The sequence below is a fragment of the Salvia miltiorrhiza genome, chromosome 1 (genome assembly GCF_028751815.1).
Source record: "Salvia miltiorrhiza cultivar Shanhuang (shh) chromosome 1, IMPLAD_Smil_shh, whole genome shotgun sequence".
NCBI lineage: Eukaryota > Viridiplantae > Streptophyta > Magnoliopsida > Lamiales > Lamiaceae > Salvia > Salvia miltiorrhiza.
The window spans coordinates 33,766,755-33,781,223 of NC_080387.1; the positions used below are offsets into that span (position 1 = coordinate 33,766,755).

Here is a 14,469-nt window from a genome sequence, read left to right on the forward strand (position 1 = left end):
TTCTTTTGCAATATTGCAAAATTAGATAAAATAATGTAACAATCATATACCAGAGGCGAGGGTGAAGGCCTGATCCAAACAATAATAAAATTACACATGTATCATTAAATTTAATTCGAATAAAAAATACCTAGAATTTCGACCCTTCATACAGTCTAAGTGAACATAAAGATACGAAATAAAACCAATTATACAAGAGAAAACACAAGTCAGTCAATAAGTTGAAGAAAATTACTGTATCTTTTATAGGGATCTCAATTTTTTGGATCCGACGGATCTGGATCTGGATCTCAGTTTTGAAAACGGATCTGGATCTGAATCTTGAAATTTTAGATCCGGATCCGGCCCAGATCCGACCCGTGGATCCGTTTTATTTTATATATATTTTTTATATTTTATATTTAGTTTACTAATAATACTAACTAAATTAAAAATAATAAATAAATTATATTCAAAAGAATAAAAACTAAAAGTAATTAGATAAAAATATTTTGTGTTATATTTTTCATGATGGAAATTAAGTGTTGTTGATTTTGTGAAATTTTTTTAATTTAATTTAAAAATAGTAGATCCATGGATCTGGACCCGTGGACCCGCGGATCTGGATCTGGATCCAAAATTTTCAGATCCACGGATCTGGATCTGAATCTGGATCTAGTATATGAAAACGGATCTGGATCTAGTATTGGCCAGACCCGGTCCAGATCCGGCCCGTTGCCATCCCTAATCTTTTACAACCAAACCTACTTGTGAAAAAAAGACCATTTTCTGTTGGCAAAAATAAGATAATACAACAAAAGATCGATGAAACCAATCTAAGAAGCGACTCATATAAGCGTCTTTATATACATACGTACATCTACTTCATACTGCAAGAATCCACCCCCATTTCACAATGGTGAATCTGCATGATCCAGATGGCTGTGGAGCCAACATGAGAGCAAAAACTTGAGCTTCACAAAGAATTCCGATATCTGACCTAACAAGGAAGACGTTCCATGATTCGTCTGATTCTACTCGATATCTACTGCTAAACTTGGCCATCTCCATCATCAGTCCTCACAATAGTTTGAGTCGTTCTAGCATCATTACTAAAAGGAGAGGGCGTCAAGAAGTCCACATCAATTGTCCATGGATAAGTCCTCGTTTTACAGCATACGGCGTGGAAGGTTTACAAATGTAGGCTAAGTATGATGCAGGGAAAGCAGTTATAGTTAATTCACCTGCTAGCTGAGAACGAACCAACTCCTTGAACTAACAGAAGTGATGCGTGAAATTCCATGAGTTCAGTCACTTGATCCATCTGCAGCGTCGGGAAAGATAAGCTGAAGGTCTTCATTGTCTCGATAGACTTGTACCAATGCAGCTGCCTTATATGCAAACAGGCCGACCATAGCTGGCACTAGCTGTGAGACAACGAGAATAAGTCTTCAACAATGACAAATGCTCAAGAATTTCCTTATTTAGAGCTCACTCAACTAGGTTTAGCAAATCAAAACTATCAAATGTCGTGATACAATCATAAGAATTACCTGAAAGTCAAAAATGTCGTGGGTGAAATGTTGGGACAGTTCCCACAGACCGTATATTGCAGCAGGGATAACGAGCCTTGGGGATGAAAGGGCAAGACCTGCACCCTTTAGAGTTTTCTCCAATGAATCTTGCAGGTCCTCACTTCTTATCCCAATTCTGATATGATACAATCACTAGTTAGCACAGAGGACGGAATAAACAGAATTAATCGGTAGGTGGAAAAGGCCACACTACTTTTTTGGCTTCTTTTTTCTGAAAATTTCTGGAACCATTTCCCTTGATATGTTGTCTGCCTGTTTGCATAGTAGTTGAAAGTACAAGCAACTGCAGGAACAAAATTACCAAAAGTATCAATTTATCATGTGAGCATTAATATGAAGAACACAATAGGTACTGTTCAACATTTAATGCTCCTCTAGGTAGATATCTCTGAGTTACAAGTCTAAGAGCTTACACAAATAACGAAGATGATAAATCACAAGGGAAACGTACCCAAAGCACACAAGAATCATCAACTATTTATTCGGACTAACAAATGTTTACAAGAGTTACCTGAAAAGAACTCCAGTTGCATAGCTCACAGCAGCCTGAGCAACACATGAAGAGGTGACTTTGTTTTGAGATTTTCAAGGACTTTTATGTTAGATGTCAAAACTGACTTTCAACGAGAAAAATAGAGAAAAGAAAAGGGAGTATAAAGTGGGAATCATAAAACAAACATCGAATCAGGTCTCAAAACAAAGGCTGAGGTTGTGAAAGAAACCCTCGTGAATATCTAGAATGTCATTTACTCCCTCCGTCCCAACAAACTTGATCAATATTCCTTTTTGGGCTATCCCAACTAAGTTGATCAATTTCCTTATATGGAATAAATATAAGCAAAGAAACATCTAATCACTTATTCACTTTATTACCAAACACACTTAAAACACTAGTTTCTTAAATCTTGTGCCGAAAAGAAGTTGATCAACTTAGCTGGAACGGAAGGTGCATTTCAGAGCAGAAAAGCTTTTTCTTGTTTTCCAAAAAAAAACAGGTCTGGAGCTCATGGAAACATGTAGTTACCTGGACTGATAAAGTTACGAGACAGTATCCACTACATGCAGTTCCAATGGCCACAGTCAAAAGAAGCAGCTCCCTCTTCAGCTGCACTCAAAATGGCAAGCATCCACATATTACTACATTGGAGAAATCCTATGGAGCTCCCTCCGTTGAATGCTATATATGAGTGTATATTTCTTAAGACCTATAAGATTGTTTTGTCACACTCCATGACGTTGTAGTTATTACAAGATTCGACTAACACCTAGAAAAGGTACAGATTCAGCTACATGAAACAGGTAATCAAAATTATCTAAGTTTATCATTTTCCCAGCATAATTTACCAAGATTTAATCGGTGCAATGCTTAAAGCTATCAGTACAGTTTAGACAAATAGAAACTAGTGGAGGCGATCACTAGAGTTTCAGAGTTCGTACAGCTTCATATCTGAGAAAATTCAGTCTTTTCCTTTTCTCACTGCCGTCTGCTACTTCCTAACATCATCATCAGCAGCAGTGCAAACAGAGTCAGGGTAATCATCTTAACAGAAAACAAGAATTGCTCGTTGCACAAATAAACCAGATAGTAAAAGTCAATGCACTTTAGTATACAACCTTCATGGTCATTTTCTTATTCATTGGTGCTGAGTCAACGTCTCCCAACAGCCATTCACTTGTTTTCTTCAATTTCAGAAACCCGCCTTCACTTTCCTGCCCAAAAATTGAAATTGTTGGTAAAGCAAATATAGAGCATTATAAGAAATGGAGCTTGAGGCACAAGTAAAATTAGTAGTATTTTAATTGAAGCCTAATTCGTTCAAGAAAACTCAAGGATATATACAGCTGCTAGTAGACCAATCATCACAAAATGCTCACATAAAACATATTGCATCAACGCAAATGCAGCCACAATGCAAACCAACACAGATATATGCCCACTACAGTAATAAACAAAAGGAAAGCAGAAAATTATTGAAAAATTGAAGAGACAAAATGTAGTATACCTCTTCCAAAGCCTGTTCGGCATTGAAGTTCTTATTATCAGAAACATCCTCGAAATTTCTAGAATTTTCGTTGGCACCCCTTAACCAAAGTTCATCGCAGATTCTCGCAATAATATCTCCATCCGATTTCCTCTCTCTGAAGAAAGCTTGCAAGACATCATCTCCGCCCAATTCATCCACTTCCACTATCAAAACAATAACAAATAATTATCATTCACATTTAATTAGGTGATAGTAAAATTTCCCCCCAAAAAATATACTTAAACTAAAAAGTGGGGGCAATTACCAGGAGGAGTCGAAGATTTGAGGCTGGAGAAAACGGCCGGTATTCTGGAGAAGAAGCGACGACGCTTTACGCAGTGAATACGTGAATGATTTGGGAGAAATCCAGTTGCTGAAAGGGAATTCATTGTTTATTTGTTTATTCTTTTTCTTGTTCCTTGATTTGTGCAGCTACTCAGATTGAAGAGTGCAGCCAACAGTTACAGGATAGGCTGATGAGAAATTGATGATGCCACAGTGAAGAAGCCTTTTAAATGACGGATTTGCCCATCCAATTAAACGATTTTTATTTTATCCCACACGCAATTTTCATAATTTTTAAATGCGCGAAACTGATTTTTCTACTTAACAAAGTATGAGATTTTGTTTCAACTATCAATACTCTATATAATTTTTTATTAAAATTCGCATTCCAAACATGAAACATCTATGTATATTTATGGTATTATAAATTAAAGCCTTATCATTAATTTGAGGTCATATGTGATATCTCTATTCTTTATTTTAAGGTGGTCTTGGGTACACTCGAATGTACCGTACATTCGGGTTGACCCGTACCCAAATCCTGACCTGTATCCTAATTCAAATTCGCATTCTGACTCAAATCATATAACTGACACTATTCGATTATACAAATAACACTGCCTATAATTGACACTATTCTGTTATACAAATGATATTGCGTATAAATGACGTTATAACATTGTAAATGACACTGTGTATAATTGACATTGTTCAGAAATATAAATGACACTTCCTGTCATTGACACTATAACATTGTAAATGACACTGTTTATAATTGACACTATTCATAAATATAAATGGTACTTCCTGTAATTGACGCTATTATATATATTTAGAAATTTTTGTAGTTAAAAAATTTATACATATATAAAACTAATTATTAGACCATTGATGAGGACAATATTATGCACATCTCATTGGGCCAAATTTAGTGAATAAAAGATATGAATGACGACAAGGAGTTCAACTTGATGATAGGAAGCTATCAAATAAGAAAGGCAATACACTTGTGTCAACCTTGATGACAGCCCTGCCAGGGTCAGCATCGATCAATCAGCTTTGGTCAAAGTCAACACTGGTCAACTCTACCAAAGCAGTATTGACTGGTCAACTCTCTCATAGTCAGCGCTGACGACTTAGCCCCAACCGCTTAGCGCTGCCCACACATGACAGTTTAGCTCCGAAAATAGGAATATTGTTATGAGGCTTTGGCCCCAACTGATTAAATGAATGAGCCTTTAAAATTAGGGTTTATTTGTATATTATAAATAACATCTTCACTTGTAAGCTAGGGAGACTCTCTCTCTCTTTCCACAAGCAGAAAACTTGTAAATGTAAACTCTCTTAAATATAATTAATTTCTCTGGCGACCTCTCGTGGATGTAGATCATCTGATCAAACCACGTAAAATCCTCGCATTATTTATCGTTTTATTTAGGGTGTTAATTATTGCTTCGCCAAATATAATATTAACCAATTTCTAAGCTCATTGCCAAGTTCAGTCTCAAATAAATAAATAATACTTCCTCTGTCCCATTAAAAATTACTTATATTTTATTTTGGGTCATCTCCTATAAGTGACCTGTTTTCATAAATGAAAAATTTTTACTCTTAAAAAAAATGTATGTCCTACCATTTTTAACAAATTGACATTTTCGCCTTAATTCTCGTGCGGAAAAGTTTTAAGTTATTTATAATAGAACGAGGGGGGGTACAATTTTTTTAAAAATCGTATCACTCTTCCTTAGACATCTTTTTATGGACGGAGAGAGTAAAATATGCTGCTCCCAAAAGGAATGTTCAAATGATGCCAACTACATTTTGTAAGCAACGATTTCTAAAGTTCAAACTTGAATACTTACCTTAGCAAATCAAATAAAAATTAAAAGCATGCATTAGCTCGGGTCGTACATATTTAACTGTCATCATGCAAATGCTCGCACAACAAATAACATAAATAAAAAACTTGTCGCACGAAATGTTTTGGGGTTTAAATTAATTTCATCGAAGTCAGCATCGATCCTATATAAGCCCCACACTCTTCCACATTCAAAATCAAACCCAATCCACAAACATTGCCGCTCCAAATCAAAACTATATAATCTTTTTATTAAGCTTAAGATTAAGTGTGTGTGAATTAAAAGTAGAGAAAGTTTATGGTTATGTCTAGTTTTGGTTATTCTTCCATTTACTCGGAGTCCGCTCCCCTCGCCGGCATCCACCCCGATATCATCCAATCCCACATCTTGAGCAGGCTTGACGGCCCCACTCTCGCCACCGCCACCTGCACCTCCGCCGCACTCCTCTCCATGTGCAGCGCCGATCGCCTCTGGAGGGACATCTGCACCTCCACCTGGCCCTCCACCGCCGCCTTCCCCTCCGGACACCGCTCGCTCTACTCCGATGCCTTCCCCGCCTCCCGCCCCGTCCCCTCCGCCGCGCCGGCGGACACACCGGAATTGATCTCCGCCGTGGATATCTACTACGACGGCGCACCTCTGTACTCGAAGGTTTTCGCGACGGAGGCGCGTTCGGCGTGGTTCCTGAGCACGCCGCTCCGGCTGGAGCTCTTGGGAGGAAAGGAGACCGTGGCGCTTCCCACGGAGCCGGACGGCGGCGGCGGCGAGGCTCCGTGCGCCTCACGCGCCGCGGAGCGGCTCGGTGTGAGCTGGATTGTGATCGACCCGGCGCGGGGGCGGGCGGTGAACGTGGCGGGCCGGGCGGCGGTGGAGGCGGGGCGGGACTGGTTGAGCGGCGACATACAGCTGCGGTACGCCTCCGTGGCGGAGGACGGCGAGATGGTGTGGTGCTCGGTGGCGGTGACGTGCGGCGGGAAGGAAGGGGGCCGGCTGCGCGTGAAGGAGGTGAGCATGCGGGTGGAGGATTTAGAGGGGAGGCTTCTGAGTGGGGCGGAGTGCTTGAGAGTGTTGGGGGCGGCGATGGAGGGGGGAAGGCGGAGGAGCGACGGAGTGGTAGAGAGAGAGAGTTATCAGAGGTTTTTGAGGGTGAGGAGACGGTGTAGAGAGAAAAACCAGAGCAGAGAAAGGGGGTTGGACATGGCCTGCGCCGCCACCGGAATTTCTATTTTCTTTGCATTTTTCTTATTTTTTTTGTTGAGATAGATCATAAAATCAGTGTGTAATTGTATGAATGTGTGGACGTGAGTTCTAATTAAAACATAACTTCTTTTCTTTTTTCACTTGAAGGCGGAGAAGGAATGAAATTTAAATCATAATACTAGAATTTATAAATAAGAGTTTGCACAGCTTTAAATCTCTTTTTTAAGACAACTAAAATTTAAAGATGTTAGATAATTAGTTGCTGGACTGGTTGTTATGACAGTTATGGATAATCGGCGGAAAAAATCCCCAAACATGATAAATATCTGTTTCATTTTGGAATTATTAGAGCATAATAAATCAAATGAATCAACGATCACGCATTAAATTGTATTTCTTGGAATTTTTTCTCTACTACACATTGCCATGCAGAGTATGTATTCTTTTTTATTTGATAAATTACACAAATAAACAAGGAAATTTAACGACCGCACAAGACCTCAAGTTTTGAGCATTAATTAATCACTTACCACTAAATCAAAAAATATGTTTTCTTCTTCTTCTTTTAGTTATATGATGTTTTGGATAGCTATTATTTTATTCTAAATACATTTCAAGTCTAGCTTATTAAATTGTGACTTATTTATTATGAAGACATTTAATTTGATGGATAAGATATAGTATAAAATTAATAGAAATTAAAGGACATGATTAATCTAACTTTTAGAGTATTAAATAATCATTTAATTGAATGATAGAATAACACAAACTAAATATTTAATTAAATTAAATTATTTTATTAATCATACTTTATTACTAAGCTAAACGTTTTCTTAGTAGATATATGATATTGTTTTAAAAATGATTACATGCATAAAAAATAATTCATTTTTAAAAGAAAATGCATTTGAGGGTATTTGAGAGAGGGAAAAAAAAATACTGTCAAGATCAGGAAAGAAGAAATATGTGTAGTAACCTGTTAAGTTTGCTTTAAGAAAATCCCATTCTAGGTGTAGATATTTTGAGAGAGGTAGCATAAAATTGAGCCACTAATTCAAGATATTGGATCAAACCCTATCTGTATCATTCACCACTAATTCAAGATATAATAATAATAATAATAATAATAATAATAATAATAATAATAATAATAATAATAATAATAATAATAATAATAATAATAATAAACTCTATCAAATTTGGAATTAATTATTTTTATATTGAATTCAAATTTGGAAGAACACGAATATTAGTATGAAATTTGTGTTCTTCTCGAATCTTCCAAGACTATCTTTTTATTAATACAAGTACCAATGATACAATTAATTTGACGGGACTCGACTATTACCTAAAAATGACTAATTAATTATAAAGTTAGAGAAAGCGAATAACTATATGTTAGCTATGACTTAGAGCATTGGCAACGCAGCTCCTCGAGCATTACTCGAGTAAGGCAATTTCTTTGTGTATGGCGTTGTAATGGCTGTTTCCTCGAGCATTACTCGAGTGCTCGGGTAGCACTCGAGTGGCGCGTGATGTGCACGCGCCTCAAATAAAAAAAAATTATTTTAATTTTCAATGGCTGTTTTTTTTTGTTTTTTTTTTTATTTTATTAAAGTTTTATGTAATATTTAGGATTTTATAATTAATGCAATTTAAATTTGAAATAAATTGTGTTATTTAAATTTGAGCAATTAAATTTAAATGAAAAACATAAAATCAAAACTAATGTTATCAAGTAACCCCAATGCAGCACTACCTACTCAATAACACAACCACTATCAAGTAGGCTATCAAGTAACCCCATTGCGGATGCTCTTAGTAGTATAGGGGTGTTTATCAGCAAATGTAACTTTCGAACTTTATGATCGAAATTAGGCTTCCTGCATGCGTACCTTTTTACACTTTGCCTAAATTGGTCCCAAATGATAGCTAGGTACTTTAGTTGCGTTAAAATTAACTTCATTTAATTATGGTCAAGGTATAAATTTACGTATATACTCGAATTTTTCTCAATACAAAAGTTCATATAACAATAATAATAAATGGATATATGCTAATGAGGTCTAATAAAGGTGGCAAAGCTGAGGCACTAGAGACTCTTTTTTGTGAGAGGTCTTAAATTCAATCTTACGTGCGTGTGTCTGCTTGCGATGTAATTTTCCTATTTTTGTGTGGATAGTGTTTCCACCTTTAATTGTGTGGATAGTGGTTCCTCATGCGTGCGATTATTTTCCCACTTTTGTCTAGTGTGGAGGTCCCAATGCATATTTTTTCATTTTTATGTGGTGTAGAGGTCCCGTCTGTATGCAGGTTGCTTATTTGATTATATTTAGATACCTCTTGTAATTATAATTAAAAAAAATGTATATATATATATATAGGGTTAAGTACCAAATACCCCCCAACGTTGGGGCCCCTATCGCGTATAGGACCCTATAGTCAGGGTATGTGCTGTTTACTACCCCAACGTGGCTAAACCTAAGCAAATCCCTCCCCCCCCCAACGTGGCTAAACCTAAGCAAATCCCCCCTACGTTAAGTCACCGTTGGGGGGGGGTATTTGGTACTTAATACCCAACGTTGGGGGGGGATTTGCTTAGGTTTAGCCACGTTGAGGTAGTAAACAGCACATACCCTGACTATAGGGTCCTATACGCGATAGGGGCCCCAACGTTGGAGGGTATTTGGTACTTAACCCATATATATATATAGGTGAACTCCATTGATATTGCTATTTTTCGTGAGATCATGAGTACAATGAATAAGTCAGTATATAGTGTTGAACAATGTAGAATGTACTGATAAATAACGATATTAAAAAAATTGGTAAAATTTTCGGTCCCTCCAAAATTCGAATCCTGGTTAAAAAATTCGTTTTCTAGGTAAATATTAGTCATAGAATACATGAAATCAACATTCATAAATTAATTTAAGATCTCACCACATATAATATGAGGGATCTTATTGGAGCACTCCCCTATATATATATATATGTGTGTGTGTGTGTGTGTGTGTGTGTGTGTATATATATATGAATTTTCCTCAACCATGAGCTTACACTAATATCATGTGAATTTATTGTAATTTGTTACTATTATCCTTTAGGTAAGTAGTTTATTGATTAGTGATGGCTAGTTCTTAAAATCATATATACTTTAATCTTAAAGTGTGTTTTATTTGGTTGTAAATTTATCATTAAATTTTTTTTTAAAAAAATAGCATTGAAGATGAAATTAATCTAACAGCAAATTTCTAAAGAAAACATGAAAATTTTGTGAAAGCTTGATGACACAATAAAGAGATAAAAACATAAGAAAATTAATAACACCATCAAAAAAATTTATGTGGTTTGATCGTAAAGATCTACACCCACTTAAGGTTATCAAAAAAGATTCACTATCCATGACTAGAAATTACAATTACAAGATTGCGCGAAGTATAAAGGATGACCTCGTAGTTTTACACATGAGAGTCCTATGTATAGGTTACAAAATAAACCTAGCCCTAAAACCTATTAATCAAGGTAATTGGGCCCAAATCTCGTTACAATAATTTTTGTCTTGGAGTAGATTATCCAGCTTGGCAAAGGTGATATCCAAAGCTAGCATAGCTGAGCGCCAAGGCTGGCGATAAGCGAGGCTGAACCGTCAAAGTTAGTGCTCAACATAGTTGAAGTGTTAAGGTTGAGATGGTGCTAAGTTGTCAAGATTGACGCTTGATATAGCTGGAATGCCAAGGTTGAAGTGGAGCTGAGCTGTCAAGGCTGGCGCTTGACATAGTTGGAGTGCCAAGGTTGAGGCGGAGCTGAGTTGTCAAGGTTGACTCTCGACATAGCTAAAGTGCTAAGGTTGAGGTGGAGATGAGCTGTCAAGATTAGCTCTTGACATAGCTGACTTGCCAAGGCTGAGGTGAAGCTGTAGTGCCAAGGCTGAGGTTGAGCTGAGCTCCAAGATTGACGATTGACATAGCTGAAGTGTCAAGGCTGAGATGGAGCTGAGCTCCAAGGCTGGTGGGAAAGAAAACTCCTTTTTGTCTTATCATTTCGTCTTTTGACCGAATGCTATCCCCTAGACTTGACCCGAAGAGAAGACCATAATATCATTCGCATCAAAAAGAAGAGAAAATTTTATCAAACTTTAGTGGTCTCCACTCTAGTGAAAAATATATAGTATGAAAATATTATGAAGAGAGAGAGAGAGAAAACGAAAAAAATAGAGAGACGAGTTAAATTGTATTCCTCAGTCCCACTATAAATGGTATAAAACTTTTGAGCATGCAAATTAAGGAAAATATGTAAATTGGTTAAAAGTGATAGGACATACAATTTTTTAAAGGTTAAATTTTGTCATTTATGAAAACAGACCACTTATAGTGAGACAATTCAAAATGAAAAAAAAAATGAAATATATATATTCTATCATTTTTCAACAAAGAGAATGCACCCTTATAAATTATATTCACCTTACATAGTGTAATTATAATTATTTTTTCATAACACTCTTTGTGTACATAAGACAGATCTAAGATTTGGATCTCCATTGCTCTTGGAGAAAAAAAGTGTATCTATATTGCAAGATGTGACAAATGCCCTATGCCCTTACATTTGATGATTCAACTAAAACAGTAATTTAACAAATAAAGTTAAAATGTTTTTGCTCGAGATAAAATCATCTAGTTCATAATTGGTGTCCCACGCGCTCTCGCATTTTATGTTTAGAATTTTTTAACACAAAATTTTGGGTGCAACCGGTTGCACCATGTAATCTGATTGTCTGCGCTCCTGATTCGAAATTTGCACCTGATTCGAAACTCGCATCATTTTCCGTACTTTGTAAATGACACTATTTATCTATGTAAATGATACTACCTATAATTGATACTATTCGATTATACAAATGTCACTGCATATAATTGACATTATTCGATTATATAAATGACACTATAAGATTGTAAATGACATTATAACATTTAAAATGTTATAGTGTCAATTTCAATATTATAATGTCATTTGTATAATAGAATAGTGTCAATTTCAATCTTATAGTATCATTTTCAACCTTATAGTTTCATTTAAAATGTTATAGTGTCTACCATAGTGTCAAATATAGGAGATGTCATTTATATTTCTAAATAGTGTCAATAATAAGCAGTGTCATTTACAATGTTATAGTGTCAATTATACGCAATGTCATTTGTATAACCGAATAGTGTCAATTATAGGCAGTGTCATTTGTATAATCGAATAGTGTCATTTACACCATGCAAGTTTCATATCAGAGTGTGGATTTTGAATCAGGAACATAGTGCAATCGATTGCACCTAAAATCACCTCTTTGTTTAATAGGAGTATTATATTTTACTAGTCTCAATCTATATAAACCAATCAAATTGAAAATATACAAGATTATCTACATGAATTTGGAAGTTGCTAATATACCCCAACCCAAACGGCGTGAAACCTATTAGAACTCTCTCTCCCTCTCTCTCTCTCTCTCAAGGCCCAATCCAGACAACCTGAGGCCCATTAAGAGTCTCTCTCTCTCACAGTAGCTGAGTCATGAATATATCCAGAGGCAAGACCAATTTTATCCATAGAAATCTAGGTGGCAAGATAGCATTGTTCCACAGCCAATCCATGCAATCACAGAATCAACCAATCACCACATCATCAAATTCCCACCACTATGTTTGCCCTTTTCTTAAACTAAGATACTCTGTCTCAAATTTGGCCCAATCACACACACACACTAAGAAAGAGAAATGGCAGCAACAACAATGGCTACCGCTTCAACTGTGGTCGGATTGGGCACTTCCACTTTGTCTTCTCCAAAGAAGATAAACCTCTCTTCCGGTAATCATTTTTACAAATATTTAGCATTTTGTTTCTTTATTATTTTTTGGGCCTCTATTTCAACAATCTCATGTCTTAAATGATGATTCAGTTGTTCTGTTATGGACAGATGTGGACTTTTGTGGTGTATTTATTCATAGATTTTTGAATGTTTAAAAAATATTAGAAGAGTTTCATTCATCTGAAATCAAAAGGTAGTTACATTATTGAAACGTTTTAAAAATCGGATTAGAATCACAAATTGTATCAATGGTATTAGTTTATATGTTAACCCAATTTAGAAAGTAGGAGTATTATTAAGTGCAGCATTCTGTATTAGTAATTGATAGCATTTTTGTTTCTTCAAATTTTGTCTTGTCTTAGGATTCCTAAAGTCCCCCATGGCTGCAAGGAACCCTTTAAGGCTTGCACAAGCCTCAGGAGGAAAATTCACATGGTAAAATAATTAGTAGTATCTTTTTAAATACAGTATAAATTTTGAAAGTAAATCATGATTCTGTTTTTTGATGATGAAGCTTTGAAAGAGATTGGCTGCGAAGAGACCTAAATGTGATCGGTTTCGGTTTGATCGGTTGGATTGCGCCGTCGAGCATTCCGGCCATCAACGGCAACAGTTTGACCGGACTTTTCTTCTCAAGCATCGGCACCGAGCTCGCCCACTTCCCCACGGGGCCGGCCCTCACTTCCCCCTTTTGGTAACACTCAACTCTTCTCATCAAAATACTCTTCTTTTATTTTGCATATATTATTTTTTATTTTACCCTTACTTATTATTTTCATATATGTTAAATAAAGTTAATTTGTAAAAGAAAGTTTTAAAACAATTTAAATTATACTTTCAGGTTGTGGCTGGTGCTGTGGCATTTGGGACTCTTCTTGTCCCTCACCTTTGGTCAAATTGGGTTCAAAGGAAGGACTGAGAATTACTTTTGAGATGGATGTTTTCTGTGACATATATTTTATGTTGGATTAAGTGTATGATATTATTACAATTGCCCTGGTTTCTCCTTCTAGTAAATTAGTATTGTGTTTTGTAATATCTTCGCTATAATTCTTATGGTCGCATGCTATCTTTATATATATAAAAAACAAAGTAAATGTAATTTCATTCAATTTGAAGGACATAATTGGAATTGAAGTGAAAAATTATATACAACCGTTTTTTTAGGAAATTATAAAGCAACGTGACTTGATTCCGCTTTCCAAAAATTTCGCATCACTATTTTATGTTTTCTTTCTTATTACAACGTGACTTAATGGTACTATAACTTACCTTATTGTTTTTCTTTATTATTGTTCTTAATGACATAACTTAATTAAAATATATAAGTTTTTTTAATCAAATTTTGTCTTCAAGGCCGCCATTTTTTTAATGTTTTAATTACAAAATTGATTATTATATCTCTAAACATACTCAACAAATTTGATATTAACAATTTTAATATAACTGACTCTTTTAAAAAAATAATGTTAAATAATTGAACTTTTATTTATGTATAAAAATTTAATTGACTCTTTTATTTCTGCAAAAAAATAAATTATTGATAGAATAAAATAATATTACTATCAAAATACATCAAATTATTATAATTTATTCTATGAAAGAAAAATATTACATTCTAAAGGATGATGATGATGTAGCTATATATCTTTTTGAATTCATTGATAATTTAT

General features: G+C 35.5%; 3 protein-coding genes across 4 annotated transcripts; 2 read left to right on the forward strand and 1 right to left on the reverse strand.

Annotated features, from left to right (window-relative positions):
- Positions 1-805: 805 nt before the first annotated feature.
- On the reverse strand, positions 806-4,124 carry LOC131021461 (uncharacterized). 2 transcript variants are annotated; one of them, XR_009100955.1, is made up of 10 exons: positions 3,864-4,110; positions 3,578-3,762; positions 3,189-3,284; positions 3,012-3,068; positions 2,599-2,679; positions 2,086-2,120; positions 1,768-1,857; positions 1,533-1,689; positions 1,224-1,406; positions 806-1,091 (listed from the first exon to the last, which is right to left on the reverse strand). XR_009100955.1 is itself a non-coding variant. In XM_057950660.1 (9 exons), the coding sequence occupies exons 1-9, from the start codon at positions 3,985-3,987 to the stop codon at positions 1,287-1,289; spliced, it is 945 nt and encodes a 314-aa protein (XP_057806643.1). In that variant the 5' UTR covers positions 3,988-4,124; the 3' UTR covers positions 806-1,286. The 2 variants fall into 2 exon arrangements, 1 of the variants encoding a protein (XP_057806643.1); XM_057950660.1 differs by having other exon boundaries at positions 806-1,406; positions 3,864-4,124.
- A 1,675-nt stretch (positions 4,125-5,799) lies between these two features.
- LOC131021472 (F-box protein At2g27310-like) lies at positions 5,800-7,134 on the forward strand. Its single transcript, XM_057950671.1, has one exon. It carries the CDS (start codon positions 6,040-6,042, stop codon positions 7,003-7,005), a length of 966 nt encoding a protein of 321 aa, XP_057806654.1. The 5' UTR covers positions 5,800-6,039; the 3' UTR covers positions 7,006-7,134.
- Positions 7,135-12,540: 5,406 nt separating this feature from the next.
- Positions 12,541-13,832, forward strand: LOC131021481 (photosystem I subunit O-like). Its single transcript, XM_057950684.1, has 4 exons — positions 12,541-12,795; positions 13,159-13,231; positions 13,311-13,490; positions 13,638-13,832. The coding sequence occupies exons 1-4, from the start codon at positions 12,705-12,707 to the stop codon at positions 13,726-13,728; spliced, it is 435 nt and encodes a 144-aa protein (XP_057806667.1). The 5' UTR covers positions 12,541-12,704; the 3' UTR covers positions 13,729-13,832.
- The last annotated feature ends 637 nt before the right edge of the window (positions 13,833-14,469 follow it).